Source organism: Rhinatrema bivittatum, chromosome 4 (genome assembly GCF_901001135.1).
Source record: "Rhinatrema bivittatum chromosome 4, aRhiBiv1.1, whole genome shotgun sequence".
Lineage (NCBI taxonomy): Eukaryota > Metazoa > Chordata > Amphibia > Gymnophiona > Rhinatrematidae > Rhinatrema > Rhinatrema bivittatum.
In genome coordinates this window covers 415,303,830-415,323,247 of record NC_042618.1, presented here as the reverse complement: position 1 = coordinate 415,323,247, position 19,418 = coordinate 415,303,830, and the positions used below count along the sequence as shown (strand labels likewise).

Below are 19,418 nucleotides of genomic sequence, written 5' to 3'. Positions count from 1 at the left end.
GTGCAGATGTTTAATTGATTTTAGAATACCTAATTCAGATATCTTTTAGCCAATCACAATTTAAAAGGATGATTTTGTGTCACTCCAAATGATTAATGAGATGTAGGTTATCACCAGGAAGAAAGAACATTTTTTTTTCTTTAATAAACCCTGACCTGCATGGTATTATTTTGATCACTTTACCTACTGTGACTTTGAGGATATGCCAGTAGTGGAAGTTACTACATTAAATATATTCCATTTTGCAAACTGCCTTAAAATATTTCACAAAAGTTCTGGGAGAAGAGGGTGAATAGTGAGCATAGGGGTTTTGGGAAGGTCGATTAACAGCTTTCCCATCACCCCTTCTGCATACACATTCTCAACCAAAGATCAGCAGGCAGACAGACATTTCTAGCACAATGGGATTTTTTTCTGACTGTAGAGGCACTTTTTTTCCCCCCTCTGCTTCAGCCTCTGGGAAATGACAGGTGTGGGACGGACTGGATTGGGGAACAGAAGAGTTGTACTCTGCTCCAGTCTGTTTTCTGCAGTGAACTGGCACTTGTATGCCAGACCACCACCAGAACCTGGCAATTATCCATACTACTAACCATTCTGTACCCTGTACAGAAAAAAAAAGCAATCAGGCCGATACAGTAAGGACGCGTTAGAAAGAGTGCGGCAGTGCTGGGCGCACCCTCGTTTGCCGCACACACAGTTCGGATCACATACCGCTCAATACAGTATTTAAATTAGACGCAAATGCAAGCCGCGTCCAAAGCACGGCCATGAAGCGTCCATGAAGCTCAATCCATTTTACTGTATAGAGCGCTATACAGCACCTATACAGTATCCTGGGTGTGCTGGTACCTGTCATTTCAAATGACATTTGAAATGACAGGTACCAGGAAGTGGATGGTTCTCCTACGCTCGGGCATCGGAGATTGCCAGTCCTCTCCCCCCCCCCCCCCCCTCCCGAAGCAAGGCACAGGGCGAAAATAGACTCGACATGTTATTAAAGCAAATAGAAATTGTAACAAAAATTAAACTTACTGCATGCTTCCAGCAGCCCCAGTCCTCTCTCCCCTCCTCCCGAGGCGCCCACTGTGGCTCCCCTGCCTCCCGGGGGCAGCCGGCGGCGAAAGCGTCTTCCAGCAGCCCCGCCGGCGAAAGTGCATGAACGCACATCCAATTTGGGCGCTCAAGGCAGCGAAGGCGCATGAGCGCACGCCGTGACCTGAGTGCCCGGATGGACGTCCGAGGTCACGGCGTGCGCTCATGCACCTTCGCTGCTTGAGCGCCCAAATTGGACGTGCGTTCATGCACCTTTGCCGGCGGGGCTGCTGGAAGCCGCGTTCGCCGCCAGCTGCCCCCGGGAGGCAGGGGAGCCACAGTGGGCGCCTTGGGAGGAGGGGAGAGAGGACTGGGGCTGCTGGAAGCATGCAGTAAGTTTAATTTTTGTTACAATTTCTATTTGCTTTAATAACATGTCGAGTCTATTTTCGCCCTGTGCCTTGCTTCGGGAGGGGGGAGAGAGGACTGGCAATCCCCGATGCCCGAGCGTAGGAGAACCAGGCCCGAGCGTAGGAGAACCAGGCCACACCATGTTACTCGCTTGCTCCAACCCACCCACTTATTTGACCGGAGCCTGTCTATTGCTGTCACATCCCTCTAACGCCAGGGTCAGGGTAGGCAGTAAATTAGCGGGTTAAAGGCACGGCAAAACAGTTGGTTAAAAAGGCGATAATCGGGGCGCACGTTACTGTATGGGAGGGAATAGCTAATCTGATCATTTACATATATACATGCCGCGGGCGGAAAGGGATACGTGTCGATTTAAAGAAGCGGTAAGGATTGGTAAAAACGCATAGTGAATCGCGGGTTAGACTTACACGGCCAAATTGTGGGTACAAAGCGGGTTAGAAACAGGGTAACCGCGGCCGCACTTTACTGTATCGGCCTGTGTTAGGAATTATTAGGAAAAAAATGGAGAATAAAACAGATGTCATAATGCCTCTATTTCTCTATGGTGAGACTGCACCTGGAGTACTGGTCACCACATCTCAAAAAAAAAAAAAAAAAAAGATATTGCTGAACTGGAAAAGATATAGAAAAGGAGCAATTAAAATGGCTTCCCTATGAGAAAAGGCTAAAGAGATTAGAACTGTTCAGCTTGGAGAAGAGATGAATGGATGACAGGGGATGTGACAGATCTATAAAATCAGGAGTGGAGTAGAAAGAGTAAATGCAAATCAGTTGTTTACTCTTTCAAAAAATTCACAGATTCTCGGATACTCCATAAAGTTAGTTAATAGCACATTTAAAACAAATTGGAAATTTTTTTTTCTATCAATGCACAATTAAGATCTGGATCTCAATGCTGTAAGGATATGGTAAAAGCGGTTAAGTGTAGCTGGGTTTAAAAAAAAAATTTGTACAAGTTCTTTGAGGAAAAGTCCATAAACTGTTATTAGCCAGGTAGACTTGGGATAAGCAGCATGGAATCTATCTACTATCTGGGATCCTTCCAGGTGCTTGTGACCCAGATTGAGCACTGCTGGAAACAGGATACTGGGCTTGATAGACCCTTAGTCTCAAGAACTGCCATACTGGATATGTTCTTAATTTTAGTGACTGTTATAAGCACTGCCATGTATTTTGTCTACCTTTTTCTCCTTTTAACCACTTTATGAATTTTGGCAGCACATGTACAAATTGTGTCTTAACAAGGTTTTCTGATTCAAAAAAATGGAGAAAAGCACCAACTTCTTTCCCCCAGTGATGCTTTTTCCATGCTATGAGAGTGGCAGAGGAGGCACCAGCAGTTAAAAGCGCTGCTCTCCTATGCCTGCTACCTGTGGAAGGGAGGATGGATTGAGCCTTGCAGCCAGCTGCAGGGAACATGGCTACCTTGGGGAGAGGGGCAGCAAACTAAGCCTGTTGCCCTGCCTCTTCACCCTGCCTCTGTTGCCCTGCCTCTTCACCCCAAGAATGGCCCTGCTTCTGACTACATACACTTTTCTTTCTAGAAAAAAAGCACTGCACATGTATACTTTTCCTTGGTACTAGAAATGTTTCTCCCTTCCTGCCTCATCACTCCTGAGCTTCTGTGTCCATCACAGCTTCACTACTGTCCATGGAAACAACAAAAAAAAATCCAATCCACCCAAATCCCCACAATGTTTGCTCTATTTACGCCCTTTCTGATCAATTCTATGATCTGCCATCTATATCCTCTAAAAAGATTAATGACGAAAGGTCTCTGAACCAAAATGCCTTGGAATTGGGGGAAAAAAAACAGGCCACAAATATTTGGGAAAAGGTATCCGTTATAACGTTCAGATACTACAGGTTATCATTTTGAGTTCACATTGTGTGACACTATGCTGTGTATTTCTTTCTTTTTTTTTTATTACACTGATAGGGATATCTTTGTTGTGTGCTACTCAGGACACCCAAATGATAACCTATTTCTCTGCATACAGGTGATGAATTTGATTCAGCAGTGTTGCTTACCTGTAACAGGTGTTCTCAGAGGACAGCAGGATGGCAGTCCTCACACATGGGTGACATCGTCTGAAGGAGCCCGGCACGAAAACTTATGTCAGTTTCTAGAACTTTGACTGAGCCTCACTGAGCATGCTCATGCATGCAATATACTATGTGTTCATGTGGTGGTCCCCTCAGGCTTATAACATAGAATTCAATAAAAATAATAATATATTACTACTTCTAGCCAGGAAGTGGAAACCTGACTTCATGGGGAGGCGGGCAGGTTTCGTGAAGACTGACATCCTGCTGTCTTCGGACAACTCCTGTTACAGAAAAGCAACTTTGATTTCTCAGAGGAAAAGTAGGATGGAAGTCCTCACACAAGGGTGAATCCTTAGCTACAGGTGGCCCCCCAAACAAAAAAGGGGACCAACAAAATAGGTGCCAACAGGCACACCACCACAATAAGTTTTGTTGGTAATAAGAAGGGAGAAGCCTGAAGAGAAAGAACAAGCCCTAAGAGGAAAAGAGTTGGGTTCTACACCTCAAACAGTTTCCGAAGGACAGATTGGCCACACCTGCTGAATGAGTGGATGGATGTGAATGAGTAGACGGAACTCCATAATCGCAGCTCTGCAGATCTCCACAGGCACTGCTCGCAAGTGAGCCACCGATGCTGCCATGGCTCAAACAGAATAAGCCTTAACATGGTCCCCAAGATGCAATCCCACTTGGTCATAACAGAAGGAGATGCAGTTGCTAGCCAATTGGAAAGCGTCTGCTTGGCAATGGCGATCCTCAACTTGCTCTGATCAAAAAACAAAAAGCTGGGTTGATTGTCTATGGGCTTCTATCTGCTCCAGATAGAAGGCCAAAGCTCTCTTGCAGTCCAAACTGTGCAAAGCTTGTTTGCCTTGGTGTGAATGGGGTCTAGGAAAAAATGGAAGTCAGACACTACCCTTATGCATGAACTTAGGGTGTGTACACAAGACCAACTTATCATGGAAAAACTTAGTATAAGGTGGATAAGTCATTAAGACCTGGAGCTCACTGACCCTGCATGAAGTGACTGCCACTAAAAATATGGCTTTCCAGGTCAGGTACTTCAGGTCACAAGAGTACAATAGCTCAAAAGGCACTTTCATCAGCTGAGCTATCACCATGCTGAGGTCCTAAGACACAGCGGGAGGCCTTAGGGGAGGCTTCAATGGAAGCAAACCTTGTGTAAAACGTACAACCATAGGCTGTACAGAGATTGACTTACTCTCTACATCATGACAATATGCACCAATTGCACTCAAATGAACTCTAACAGAGTTGGTCTTTAGACCAGCTTCCAAAAGGTATAAAAGTAGTCTAGCAGTTTTTGTGGTGAGCAGGAGAAAGGATCTAGGGCCTTTTGTTCATACCACATGGAAAACCTCCTCCACTTCAGTCCATAGGACTTTCTAGTGGAAGGCTCTCTAGAAGTTACAAGGACACAAGACACCTTCTGAGAGATAGAGCGGTTGCAGGATCAGCCTCTCACAGCCAGGCTGCGAGCAACAGGGCCTGAAGGTTGGGATGGTGCAAACTCCTTCGATCATGGGTGATGAGATCTGGGGAAGTCCCCATACTGACTGGTTTCCGGACAGACATCTCCCAGAGGAGTGATATGTGTGCCTGAGCTTGAGACTAACATAGCCTTCCTGGCTGTGTGAACTTTAAATGCCTTACTGAGCCTGACCTGGAGGAATTCCAAGGACATCTGGACAGCAGATGAAGCTGGTGACACTTTGTGATGCCTAATTATAGGGTCACAAAAGCAGAAAGCAACGGTTGGAACTTCAGGCTAGACTGTCACTATAGGGGCACCATTAACAGGGGCATCTGTAAGCACAGCCTACGATGTGATAGTTGCCCTGACCAACAAGATTATAACAGAATAAAGGACTGTCTAAATGATTCTCTGGGTGGTCACGCACTTTCAGAATTTTATTTATTTTTATATACCGACATTCGATTTGACATATCACATCGGTTTACATTCAGGTACTGGAGGTATTTTCCTATCCCCAGAGGGCTTATAATCTAAGTTTGTACCTGAGGCAATGGAGGGTAAAGGTCAAAAGGAGTGACAGCAGGACTCAAACCCTGGTCTCCTGGTTTGTAGCCCACTGCTCTAACCACTAGGCTATTCCTTCTCCCTAATGTCTAACCTAGTACTGTATTGTATTTTACCTATAAAAGAAGGATCCGTTCATGTATACAACGAGATGCTGATGGTCAGTTTGTTAGAGAAATGGCATCCAGCATCTCCCAAGAATACTTATATTGCTCAATAAAAAGTATACTTTCTACAAAATCAAAGGGTTCTTGTATCCCTGGATAAGTGTCATTAAAAAATGGCTTGGTGCTTAACAGGAGTGGAAACCAAACCTGTCAAGGCCAACGAAGGGCTTTAAGAATCATGGTCCCTTTGCCTTCGCAAAGCTTCAAAGGCTTTGCCACCACTGGAGTTGAAGGATACGCATACAGGAGACCTGCACCCCAATGGCAGGCAAAGGCATCTGAGGCTGGCCTACCATGTGAGAAGCCGCAAAAAAAATAGAAAGATTCACTAACCGCGAGACATGAAGCTCCACGGAAAAGAAGAGATTGAGGGGACCCCACGTGGACGTGTGGGGTATTGCATGTGTGAGCATGCTCAGAGAGGCTCAAAGGTCTAGAAATTGACATGCTTTCCGTGCCGGACTCCATTGGATGATGTCACCCATGTGTGAGGACTGCCATCCTGTTTGCCTTGGAGAAACATTCTTTTGTACATAATACGTAACCAAAGAAAATCTACGTGAAATAACTGTTGAAACCTATATAAAACTTTATTTTCTGGCAGTAAGCATAAAAAACCCCCAAAAAACAGAAGAAATGAAAATGCATTAAAGGTGGAGAAAACACTTACTATCCTTCCCAGAGGGTTTTCTTGTTTACAGTTTAAAATGAACCTTATCCATAAATCACAACTTGATTTCAGAGAAAAGCAATCAAAAAACGATCACAGACACTTGCCAAACGCAGACTGCAGAAAGAGAAGCTTTCTGTGGTTCTCACTCATCTACAGAGATGAACGTTTATGAGAAGTAGAACCATTTTCTGCGTTTACTGGCAGATCCTGTTTCCCTCAGACCTCTGTATTAAATTTAAGTGCCCTTGAAAGACCAAGTGCTCATCCTTTAGATTAGCAAACCTGGTCAAGCATCCACCCACACAATCTTTTACAGCCGTTGTGATATAAAAAGTAGGCTCAATCTATTACAAGCAGATTTCCTTAGCCAAGTATTAAACCTGAAAATCAGAAGCTACTACAAAAGAAAAAAAAAATGAACAAAGAGAATTCGGTCCTTACCATAATGGTGATAGGGAAGTGGCTCTCCCATTGAGAATACCATGGCCAGCACCAACGCAGAGTAACACATCTTCTGATGCTCTGTAAGATAAATCGCTTACCATCATGAGGACTGAACAAAGTGAATACTAACAGAGCCATAAATTCAACTTAAACTCTTCATTTCTTACTAAACATTTTGCCCTTTGCTTAAAAAAGGGAGAACATAGGGCACTTAGAACATTTGGCTATACTTAAAATGAAGACGGTGTCTGTTCTATTTTTATGGAAACACATTTCTTACAATATGATATAAAAAGCATGAATCTGCCTACTCCAGACTGGTGGCGTTGCAATGGACAAGTCTTTTAGAGTTATAGTGTTGGCCCAAATGAAATACAGCACCCAAATTATCCTTTCAGTAAGACCTTAAAGATTCAGAAAAATCATATACCCTCATGAGTACAGGGAAAAAGAGATGTTACATGCAACAATTTTGGAAAAAGCAGCAATTACTACTCTTAACAGAAGGCAAAAGATTACTACCCTTAACCAATAAGCCTTGATGCTTTTGATACAACTACAACACTACTCTCCGCTTCACGGCGGTGGAGGGGGATGAGTGGAAGAGGAATTGGATTCAGATGACAACCAATATGGGCCCCAAGTTTTACAGTCTGGGTTACTGAAACGCAGGCATAAGTGAAAAAGCACAGGACTGCTTCTAAGGCCAAGTCCATAAGCAAAACACGTCAGCACTGTCTACATTTTCATGAAGGCTCATCATCCAGAAAAAAAGTTGATAGCAGTACTTTTTTTTTTTTTATGGGTGATCATAAGGCTTGGGGATGAAACCTGCATCGCGCAGCAGACACTACCATAAGAATCTTGCTGGGCAGACTGGATGGACCATTTAGTTCTTTTCTACTGTCATTACTATGTTATTATATTAGAAAATTCTCATTTCCTGTAAAAGCGTTCTATCTCACTGGGCCAGAGAGGATGCAAGGTCACAGGGACCAAAGTGACAGGAGTGTGTTCTAATGATGCATCTGAATACCTCCGCTCAAAATCTGCCTTGTGTGTTGCTAATGGTACATATTGCTTAGGAAGCAAAAATAAAATTATTTGCATCCATATTCCTGGCTTTCAAATCAGGCTCAACAGCAGTTACAAGAGTTTTCTGTTCCTTAATTCTTGCTCCTTGACAAAATTTTGACACAAACAAAATGGAGAAATATTTAAATTCTCCTCTCAGAAACGACTTATGGTATCCTTAGTTGGTCATGTAATTACTGATCCAAGAGAAAACATTTATCTACCTGACAAAGTGAAAAAAAAAAAACAAAAAAAACACAACAACTTTGCTTCAACTTCAAAAGGTTAACATCGCTTCATGGATGGTTTTCTTTATACTTTATGACAATTTAATGGATTAAGAATAGCTTTTACTCTCAGACTTACACACGTCCCATCATTTAACATGATATATTGTGGCACCTTATTCAAGGGCAAGAGAGGCAATTTCAGCTGAGTTTTCAGTTAGCTAAGCTGAAAAGTCTACTTTAAAAATATAGAATTTCAGACAAGAAAAACAAACAGGAAAGAAGACCTTGAAGTAAAAACACGGGCTATTAAGGAGCCTACATACTAAAGCGTGTCGATGCATGCTGATGACCGTTGAGATTAATGAAAGCCGTATTAAAATCTGCTCAATAATGTGTGTTAACGTGCGCTAATGGATGGAATTTCATTGCAGATTAGTAAATCTGCCCCTAAACCAAATTAAAAGGGACACAAGTGTTTATTGTATGCTGAAACACTGTTCACACGCTGGTGCTGGTTTCCTCTGGAACAAACCATGACTTGAGGAGGATTTTATTACCCTGCATGACTGCAACAAAAAATGTCAAATTATAAGTGCACAAGTGTTTGGGAGGAAAAAAGAATGATGGATGCAATGACTTTGGGGAAAGAGTTGGAATCGGGAAGCATTTTTCTCTTTCCACCGGGCTACATCACTGGTTACAGATGCAGAGGGTTTTTGTATTTGGATTACCACAGAGATGGCATCAGGTAAGCAAAAGGTGAGACTTGATGAGCCTCTTTTTTTTTCCCAATCTCATCAGTGATGTTTCCGATGACCTCATTCAGGCACGTGATTAACTCCATCAGTCCCCATCAGACTGGTAAGAGAGCCCACAATTACTATGAACTATATCATTCCTTCTCTCTGGAGCCAGGGTAAACTGGATTCACAGATGAAACCTATTTGGTGACTGATTCTGACCTCAAAACCTTTTCCTCCTCCTTCCCAGGTATCCGAAAATAAGCAAAGCTCTCTCTAAGCTTTATGACCAGGCAGAAAAGATAGAGTGAGCTTTTCCTTTAGAAAAAGCTTTCTATGCGGAAGAGTTTGGCTCACGTGCTACCCCCAATTGAGCTGGATGTCACTTGGATGCAGATTCAAAGCTGCTCTCTAAATTGGGTGGAGGGGAATTAGGGCTGGAGGATACTGGAAGCCAATAGTAACAGGTGGGAGAGAGAAAAAGGGGAAAAAAATGGATAAAGTGCGTAGCTTGCTGGGCAGACTTGATGGGCCATTTGGTCTTCTTCTGCCGTCATTTCTATGTTTCTATGTTTCAATATACCCGTCTACTATTTTGTCTCGGCAAGTACGCAGACCCTGGTCAACCATTACTATATCATCAATGCATTACTAGGTAAAAGCCAAGCCTTAGTGTCCGTTTTCACCAATACAAATCAAGTCAATTACTGCCACTGCTCTCTGGCACCCCCTTCACAAAGATGCATTATGCCTCAATGTGGGTTATTAGTGAATATGCCCACTTAAAATAATGGGTACTGTGGTAAATGTGTTTTGCATGTTAACATCCTTGTGATGGGGTAAAATGCTAAAAAAAAAAAAAAAAAATTTACTTTCATGCATTTAACATAACATTACGTGATGCACTGAACATTATGAGACCAACTTATCTCAGGAAGCCCGTCCAAAGTAAAAGATAATAATATTGGCATTTGCTAATAACAGAGAGAAATGATGATATCTCCTTTACAAAATGTGTATCACTGACATTAAAGAGAATACTTTTTGGGGGCGGGGGGAGGGGATGCAATGCTGAACGTGGATGGTGACAGACGCACAGAGTTTTGCCCATCTCCACGGATTTCCTCTTTAGTGTAAAAGAATGATATTATGCTTTGCAAGCCCTGTATATATGAGTTAGGTCATGACCACCAGAAGAACCTGCAGTACTGTGGAGCGACAAATCACTGCCTATTCCCAGGAGGCTGGTGAGAGAGAGACTTAGCTGCTTTGGTGCGAAGGAAAGATTGGAGAGTGGCCTATTGAGATGGAGGGATGAGATAATGTGGCGCTGAAATTATCGCAACTGAAAGACCTATAAGCTGCGTTTACTAAAGACCTAGAAGAAGGTAAGACAGCAGTCAAAAAGCTAAATATGAAAACAGAAGGTATGTCCCTCAGAGTTGAAGAACTGGGGTGGTGCGTGCCTGACCTGGAGGACTGGGAATTCATCGCAGCAAACGTAATCGGGATGCTTAGAAAACCTGTTGCAATGCTGCAGGATAAAATGACAGATTTAGAGAACAGATCTCGTCGGTCCAATGTGCGGGTGGGGGGATCCTGGAGAAAATGAAGGGGAGAGATAGTAATGCTTTTTTTTTTTTTTGTTAGCACAGATCTTCACCCCAGGAGAAGCTGTCCCGCCGCAAACAACTGACAGGGGACACTGTACACTGGGCCAAAAGAGAAACAACAGTAATATATTTCATCCTTTTTTGGTTAAATTTCATAGATTCAGAGCAAAGGAGCAGGCGTTAAGGAAGGCAAGGAAGACAGAAGCACTGGAGTGCAAAGGACATCACACAACATTTTTCCCGGATTACAGCTATGAGACTCAAAAGAAGTGATCGGCTTATGGAGAGGACTGAAATTTTGTTTACTATATCCAGCTAGAATAATTATCTTTTCCAATGCAGTCTGGAAAAGTTTTGACACACCAGAAAAAAATATGTTTGTTTTTAAAAATTAAGTCTACTAGATGGCAGCTCAAAAAAAAAAAAAAAAGCAGCGGGGACAAGCCTCTTTGCTGGATTCTGATAAGAGCACCACTGGCCCCAACAGGCGGAAGAGACGGTGCAACAGTGGAGTGGGTGGAGGGGAGATTGGAAGGAGACATTCAGCTTTGAATGATTTGAAGGAATGGACACTCCTTTATGGTGGTGCTGGGTCAGATGCAGGGGCAGCACTGAAGGGAGGCAGAACCGACAACATCTGGAGTCCTTGATCGAGGCGACGCAACAGTGGCCATAGGCTGGGATCAGATGACAGACAGTAGTGCATACATCCTGCTCAGAGATGGTGCTGCAGTTTCTTCACATCAGTCAGTTTTGAGTGGACTCTGCTGGAGTCCACTCAAAAAAGTGAGCCCTATGCTGCTGGAGGCAGCATAGGGCTCACTTTTTTCCCCCAATTTTTTTTCTGTCTTCTCCATTTTCGTCCTTATTTCCTTATCTGTCGTGGTGGATGGGGGAGGGGGAGGGGAAGAGGAAGAAATTAATTTTTTCTCATCTGTTTTCATTTTAATTACAGAGGGATTTGGGTTTCTTGATTTATCTCCTATGTTGTTAGGAGGGGAAGGATCCCCGGGGGCAAGAGTCTGCCAACCTCCTGAGATGGATTACTGTACTGAGGTTTGGGAGGGGGGGGGGGGCAGAGGGATATTAGATTTTTGACTGAAAGAAGAGGAGGGGGTATAGGAGGGGATTTAAGGGGTGGAACATTTTGTGGGGGAGACCTAAGGCATAGCGATTTAATGGATTAGTTAGTGGGGAGGGAAGGGGGCTGTTTTTTGATAATTGGGGGCTAAGATATATTGCATTTTGGGTTAATTGTACAGCTTTGTTTGTGGAATGTTAAGGGGTTAAATCACCAAAGTTAAAAAAGGTTCTACAATTTTTACAAAAAAAAAAAATGAAGCCGGATGTTTACTTTCTACAAGAGACCCATTTATCATCCATATACTATGATAAATTAAAAGCCCACGTGTGTTGAAGAAAGTTCTTTTTCCTCAGAGAAGAGGGGCAAATTCAGAGACACTGCCATTACGTTTGGGGGAAAAATGTCCAATTTGTGTATTATAAGTAGACAGATGCAGAGGGGAGATTTTTTTTTTCTGGGCCTCTTGAATGGGGGGAGAGGTTAAGTTGTTAAATTTGTATGGCTCAAATTTCAGAATGACTTATGTTGAGGGGGGAAGGTTGTTACAAGTCGAGGGAGGGGAGTGGGATTTCAATATTGTTTTGGATATTGGCAGAAATAGGTGAGCTCTGATCCTCAACATGTGAGGAAAAAAGGGGTTAACCGAGTATGAGAGAGGGAGGATGTTGGAGCTTAATTCATTTGGTAAATAATTTACCTTTTTTTTTCTCCTTCCCATAAATCCTATTCAAGGATGGATATGTGGTAGATTGGGGAAGGAAATCTTTGGAGGGTTTCTAAGTGTGAAAGACTCAATATACATCTTAGATCATGCTTCAGTGTTCTTCACACTGACGTGGGGGTCTGAATCCCATAGGATTCATAAATGGGTTTGGCTGAGTCACTTTTGAAGGATCCGGTGGTGCAGCAAGGGTTATTTAGAAATGGAAGGAGTATTTGGAATTTATGACAGTAAGGATGTAAACATTAGCATGTTATGGGAGGTAGGAAAGGCTACATTAAGGGGGGGAGATCATATTATTTCCGTTGCCTCATATAAAAATGGACAGAGGAAGCCAGAATTAGAGAGCTAGCAAATGAAATAAAAAAAATTACAGGATACTTAAGAGAGAAGGATGACTGCTTCAAAAAATTGTATAGGGCTAGGAGCCAATTGAATGTATTGTTGCAGGAAAGACCAAATAAACTCATGAAATTTGGTAGAAAAGTGTTCTTTGAGAAAGGGAGTAGACTAGAAGGCATTTTGGCATGATAGTTGAGGAGAAGTATTAAAGAATTTAAGTTGGACATTGAAAGTGCTTCCACCCCTAAAGAAATAGCTGAATGTTTTAGGGAGGTATTATATTTGTCTTTATACAACATAGGGTACAAAAGAACGTAAGATATGCTATACTGGGGAAGACCAAGGGTCCATCAAGCCCAGTATCCCGTTACCAACAGTGGCCAATCCAGGCCATAAGAACCTGGCAAGCACCCAAACATTAAATAGATTCCAAGCTACTATTCCTTATTGATTAATAGTAGTTTATGGACTTATCCTCTAGGAACTTATCCAAACCTCTTTTAAATCCAGCTGCACTAACTGCCGAAACCACATCCTCTGGCAATGAATTCCAGAGTTTAACTATGCGCTGAGTGAAAATTTTCTCCGATTAGTCTTAAATGAGCTAACTGCTAAATTCATGGAGTGCCCCCTAGTCCTTCTATTATCTGAGAGAGTAAATAACCAATTTATATTTACGTGTTCAAGTCCTTTCATGATTTTGTAGACCTCTATCATATCCCCTCAGCCAGCTCTTCTCCAAGCTGAACAACCCTAACCTTTTTAGCCTTTCCTCATAGGGGAACCGTTCATAGGTGGTTGAGGAGTAAATAGCCAAATTTCTGGAGATGGCACAACTCCCAAAACTAAAGGAAAGACATCACGACTGGTTAGATACTGCTGTGAGTTGGACGTTATCTAAGTAATTAAGAACTTGAAACCTGGAAAGACCTGTGGTTTGGATAGGTTCATTATAGATTTCTATAAGGTGTTTGCTGAGCAGTTGACTCCAGTTTTAGTCAAGGTTTTTCAAGGAGTGTTGGTCACATTCTACCAGATACTATGTACAAAATTCCTATTACTATTATTTAGAAAAAAGGGAAGGCTAGAGATGAGTATACCTTTTATTGACAATTTTTGGTTAAACACTGATTTCAAGATTCTGGCAAAGGTGCTGGCAAGAAGGTTGGATGGTATATTGCTCAAACTGATACATACAGATCAGGTTAGATTTATTTCTGGATGACATTCTAGAGATATGTATCATTATATGGAGGTGATCCATGAGATGGAAGGTAGATTAACAGATGCAGTCCTAACCTCGTTGGATTTAGAGAAGGCGTTCTTAGAGTGGAATGGAATTTCTTGCATGCTGTGTTGGAAAAGGTGAGTTTAGAAGTACATATGAGAGAATGGATTAAGGCAATATATAAATGTCAAGAGGACGGTGGTTAGAATCAATTGGGTAGAATCAGGATCTTTTGTATTGCAGAGGGGAACGTGCCAGGGTGTCTTTCTCCTCTGCTATTTGCATTGGATTTGAGCTATTAGCCATTCACAGAGGGGATTTGCAGATTAGAGGTAACAACCTAAGAGGGTGGGAGCAAAAAATTGCTTTATATGTTGATGCTTTGTTGTATATTTCAGAAAGGGAAAAGTCCCTACCAGTAATTTTACAGAAGCTTCAGGATTTTGGGAATTTGTCAGGTTATAAAGTCAATTTAGGTAAATCTGATGTGTTAGGTTTAAATGAGGCAAGCAGCAAATATCTGAGAAATAGGATTGATTGTCCCAGTATTGGATTAGATATTAAGGGGATTTTCTCTCCCCTAAGATGGGAGATCTGTATCGTTTAAATTATGGGGCTATTTTGCCCAAGTTTTAAAAAGATGCGAGGAGATGGAAAGGCCTATATATTTCTTGGTTGGGTAGAGCCAAAGCAGTGAGAATGAATTGGATTCCTTATCTCCCTTACCTGTTCTCCATGTTATCTATATCCTTGCCTCCCTTGTCTTTTAAATCTGAATAAAATTGTTTGGGGTTTTCTATGGAAACATAATAGAGCACGCATTGGATTTACAATATTTCAAAGGATTAGGCCTCGGAGGGGGGGGGGGGGGGGGGTTAGAATTACCGAATTTTCAGGCTTATTGTATTTGGCAGTGCTTTTTAGTTATTTGGCACAAGGGTACTGTTCTTTAACCCATCAGCATTGGGTGGTTTGAAGGGGGAATTAGAGTAGGAAATCAATTAGAATTGGCTTGGGTTAAGACAGACAAAAGGAAATCATTTTGAGGTGATGGTGGCTTCAGAGAAATAGTGGCACTATTGTAAAAGTTGGAGCGACAAGAGAGTAACGGGGTATACTCCTTGACATGTACAAAGTTATCAGCTTTGTGGCCTGAGAAACTGAAGTTTGACACATGGGGATCTTTTCTTCAGACTCTACCCCACTTTTTAGGAATGGAATTTTTTGATCTTGAGAAGAGTTTAAAGAAAAATGTGGTCTCCCAGACTACCTGTTTGGATTTTTTCAGTTGAGAGCATTTGCTCTGGCGAAGGATAATAAAGGGAGAATTTTGAAGCCATTTACTTTGCTGGAGGTAACAGTATTTGGGGAAGATCTGAACTTGCAAGCAGTAGTAACAATTGTAAGTCATATGTACAAAGCTTTTAGGAGATCGGGAGGTACTCTGTCTCCCCATTATAAAAGTTTGGGAAAGGGAGGTGGGAAAGCATTGGGAGGATGAGAAGGACTGGGAGGAAATTTTAGGTGGAGCTGAAAATGTTCTATGTCAGCAAATATTGTTGAACAGCAGTATCAGATCCTTCAAGGGCTTATTTGACTCTCACTAGAAATGCAGGTCATTCAGTGCATTACTGGCAGGAATGCAGGGAGGATGGTAATCTTACACACTTTGTATACGTTAGAGTTTTCAGGTGAAGTGCAGAAGTCAATAGAAAGTATTTACAAAGGAATGAATTCCTGTTGACCTTTTTATTTTTATTCCTGATATGGTCCAGGGTGGAAATACTAAAAGCCTTATTAAAAAAAAAAAAATGTATGTTTGGTGGGGAGAAAAGTTATTTTGGGAAACTGGAAGTGTAAGACTTCAGGAATGTATGTGATAACTGGGGCAATGAGGAAATGGAGGTTTTGACGGAAAAGGTTACGAGAAAATCCGAAAAAAATGAAGCAGCTATGGGACACTGTTGTGCAATTCTTGAATAAATACTACAGTATATAAAGTAATATTTGTTTGCTAGAAGGCAATATCTCATCTATTTCTGCAGAAGTTGGGGTTGGGCTGGAGCAGGGGGTGAGGGAGGGTGGAACCTAAAAGAAATGGGAAGGGGTACTCCGTATTGTTGATGCTACATTGTTGCCTATTATTGCTGTAGGGCAACTTTATTGACTTGTTGGAAAATTTTATTAAAATTTAAGTTGAAAAAAAAAAGATACTTTTCAATCCTACTAAGTGCTTATGTAACATGTAGAACACATATGTTTTTATTTTATCATTTAATTTATGAATTGCTCCACTCTAAACAAGACATGGGGTGATTTGCATAGCAGTAACATACAGCATGCATACAACTAGTGGAATACTTTATCATATCAGATAGGGGTGAAGCCTTGACAATTGATACTACTGCTTACAAGTTTCAAACTTGTGCTAACTGAACCCGTGTTTGATACCATGTGTCCAATATATGTGCACATAGTTTTCAGATAACTTTTAAAACCACACTGAGCAAATTGAAATAGTTTCTCATCAACCGACTCAGGTAATCTTCAGGCTGAGAGAAAAATTGTCTATTGTTTGCTGGTGCCATTAATTTTTTACACATTGTCGCTGGTGGAAGATACATGACAGACATTCCAATCTACACAATAATGTGCAAGATACTGGGAAAGAAAGAACATTTTTCAGCTCTGATTAATAACTGAACTTGTACAAACTTGGAGTTCACTGCAACCAGGAAAAGTCAAGAGACTGCCCTAGAAGCTTCATCCCACAGGTCCCCTAGCAGAAACATTTCTAGATCATAAAATGTACTACATTACCCTCAATTCAGAGGTTCACAGATTTTACAAGGAGACTCACCAAATTGCTCCCATTTACTAGAGAGGTAAGAGATGAAACACTATGATTAAAAATCAAGGCCGATGAGGACAGCCAATATGAATAGTTTGTTGATCATGTTCTTAAATCTTTCTGCTCCAGATGGAGAGTTGACATGTTTCAGCCTTCAAGGGGGAACAGAAAGATAAAACCTCAATGGAGTGATTTTACTTGCTAGAAAGACCCACAATCTTGCTATTACTTGGGGTCATTTTGGAACCTCTGCCTCAGTAACATTGTTATAGTTTATTATTAACAGAATAAAAGTAGCACATAGCTCCTGAATGTTCTGCACTGTGTTTTAGGACTTCACTGTCTGGCATTAATACTATTACATATCTTTTCAGGACAAGCGTGAGACTCTGGGTTTGGTGCTACAGCTGTATTTTAAAATACAAGTTTCACAAGCATCATTAAAGTCCAGTCATTAAAGTCATCCGAGTACATTTCAGTGCTCATGAGTCGGCCTCAACAAGTTCCTGCAGCGTACAGGAGGGCTATCCTCAAGGAATGAGCAGAGTAAAAGGTGTGTTGCATGATCTGCCTCTAACTACAATCCCAAATCTCAAGTCTGCTAGAGTAGCTCCACTTTGTCAAATTGGCTCTTGACCTAATGCCTTAAATACAGATGTGCTTTAGGGACTTCCAGAGGGTCCAGCCTTTCTCTGCCCCTGCAGGAAGCTGCTCAGCAACCCACGAAAATCCCATTGGCAAGATCTCTGTAGTGCCTGCCACATCTTCTTCTGTAATTTCAATTAAAAAAAATTACAGTTCTCCTTTGAATCTAACTTACCTAAACATCACATGGGAAATGAAAGAGGAACCCATCCTAATATTAGTCTGTGGAGCTGCAGAAAAGCTAATCATGATAATTTTACAAAAACTTGTTTCATAACCCAGCATCCATATTAGAACTGAGGAGACAACAAAACTCATTAAATTCAAGTTTCAATGTTTTCCACACTTTGCACAGAGAAAAGGGTCCACGCAGCACAGAACATCTATCCCAAAGTAATTAGATGGCAAAAGCTACAAATAAAACATAGCCTGAGCTTCCTGTCTTTTTTGTACAGCAACCACATGTGTAAAAGTGGAATTTTCACCTGAAAACCTCGCAAATATTAGCTGGAGGTCAGAGTAACCTCACGCAGACATCCTGAATGCTTTACCACACAGTGCATTATAGCACCAGCTGCAAGGGTGGGGATTTTAAAACCCCACACCTTGAATGGGCAGAGACACAAGAAGCACATTACCTTCAACCATTCAGTGGCTTGCAATCACAATGTATGCTACAAATACAGTGGTGTACTATATACCTATAAAACGAAGCATGGCAAAAGAAGCCATGCTGAATATAAAAACAGCAACTGATAACAAACCATGTGCCTCTGCCAGTGTATATTACATTTTATATTTCAATCTAGACCATCTTTCCAATTTTAGCACGAGGCATTTTACATTTTCTCAGGTCCAGTAACTCCCTGTCCCAAGTGGTTTACAATCTGAGTGGTCTCCTGAAGTAATTGGAGATAAAAGTGACTTGCCCAAGCTCACAAGAAATGTCAGTACGAGATGCAAAATTTGAACCCTGGTTTACAGTCCACCGTTCTAACCACTAGGCCAGTCCTTTCCCCCTTTTTCATGGTCTACATTATCCATAATAAGTTTTTCCAACCATCTTATAAGGCAGCAAGGACAGAGAGGGAGAGAACAAAGGATCACGCTGCAGGGAGGAGGCGGTCATTAGTGCATCAGCAGGGAAAGAAATAGAGGGCAGCCATCTTCCACTTAAATATGGACCGCACCTCAACAGGACAATGCAAGAGGCATTACACACACAAGCCGCAAAGGATCAATATATTTTACAGAGATTTGAAAATTCAGAGAAAACAACTGAAATCAATTAATCAAAGCAAAAGGTTTTTAGAAACCCAAAGCATTATGATTGCTCAATGCACAATATTTCAGTAGCTAATCTCTCTCTTTAAGGAGCTGTGAACTGTGCCATAATCCTACAACACTGAGTTTGTGTGTCATTTATTCTGCAGTCTGAAGCATTTTATGAAAGTGCTCATATTTTCACCCTGGCAGTGACCTTGACCACCATCTTGAATTCTGGATTATTGCCGAAGGGCTCACAGAAATAGGAGTGCTGTTATTGGGATTCAGTGCTCGAGGGCTGTTAATTATAATAAAAGTATTGTATCAAAAGGCCTGTCAGTTATCAGGGCTGTGCTGCTGTGGCTATAAAGGCGACTGCTGCAAACCTGCCCAAGCAGAGCATCAGGCATGTTCTATTACTATTTAAATAATTATTCATTTAGCAAAGCCAAAAGTCAGACACAATAATTTAAAAAAAATAATAAAAAAAGATTTTTTAATAAAGAAAACACATGCAAGGTCCATGAGAAAAATAATTGAGTCAGGTTGAGCAGAGAAAGTGTCAACAGCTTAAGTAGAAATAATTATGCAAAATAAAGTAAGGAAAACACATCTAATCTAAGACTTGCTATTTACAAATAAGACTAGCAAATCCTAACCAAGTCACCAAGCATTTCTCACACCTCTGACTGCTATGAATCAAAATTTTCAGTGGTGAGTTTGGAGTTTTTTTTTTATGACATGGGAAATGAATTCTGTCAC

General features: G+C 41.5%; 1 protein-coding gene across 3 annotated transcripts in view; it reads right to left on the bottom strand.

Moving 5' to 3' along the window:
* The window catches only part of NCKIPSD (NCK interacting protein with SH3 domain), a 170,795-nt gene that overhangs the window by 15,261 nt on the left and 136,116 nt on the right, over positions 1-19,418 (bottom strand). For all 3 annotated transcript variants that reach the window (XM_029601283.1, XM_029601284.1, XM_029601285.1), the window contains exon 9: positions 6,860-6,940. In XM_029601283.1, coding sequence (XP_029457143.1) covers positions 6,860-6,940 — 81 coding nt within the window. The remainder of the gene's footprint in view (positions 1-6,859; positions 6,941-19,418) is intronic.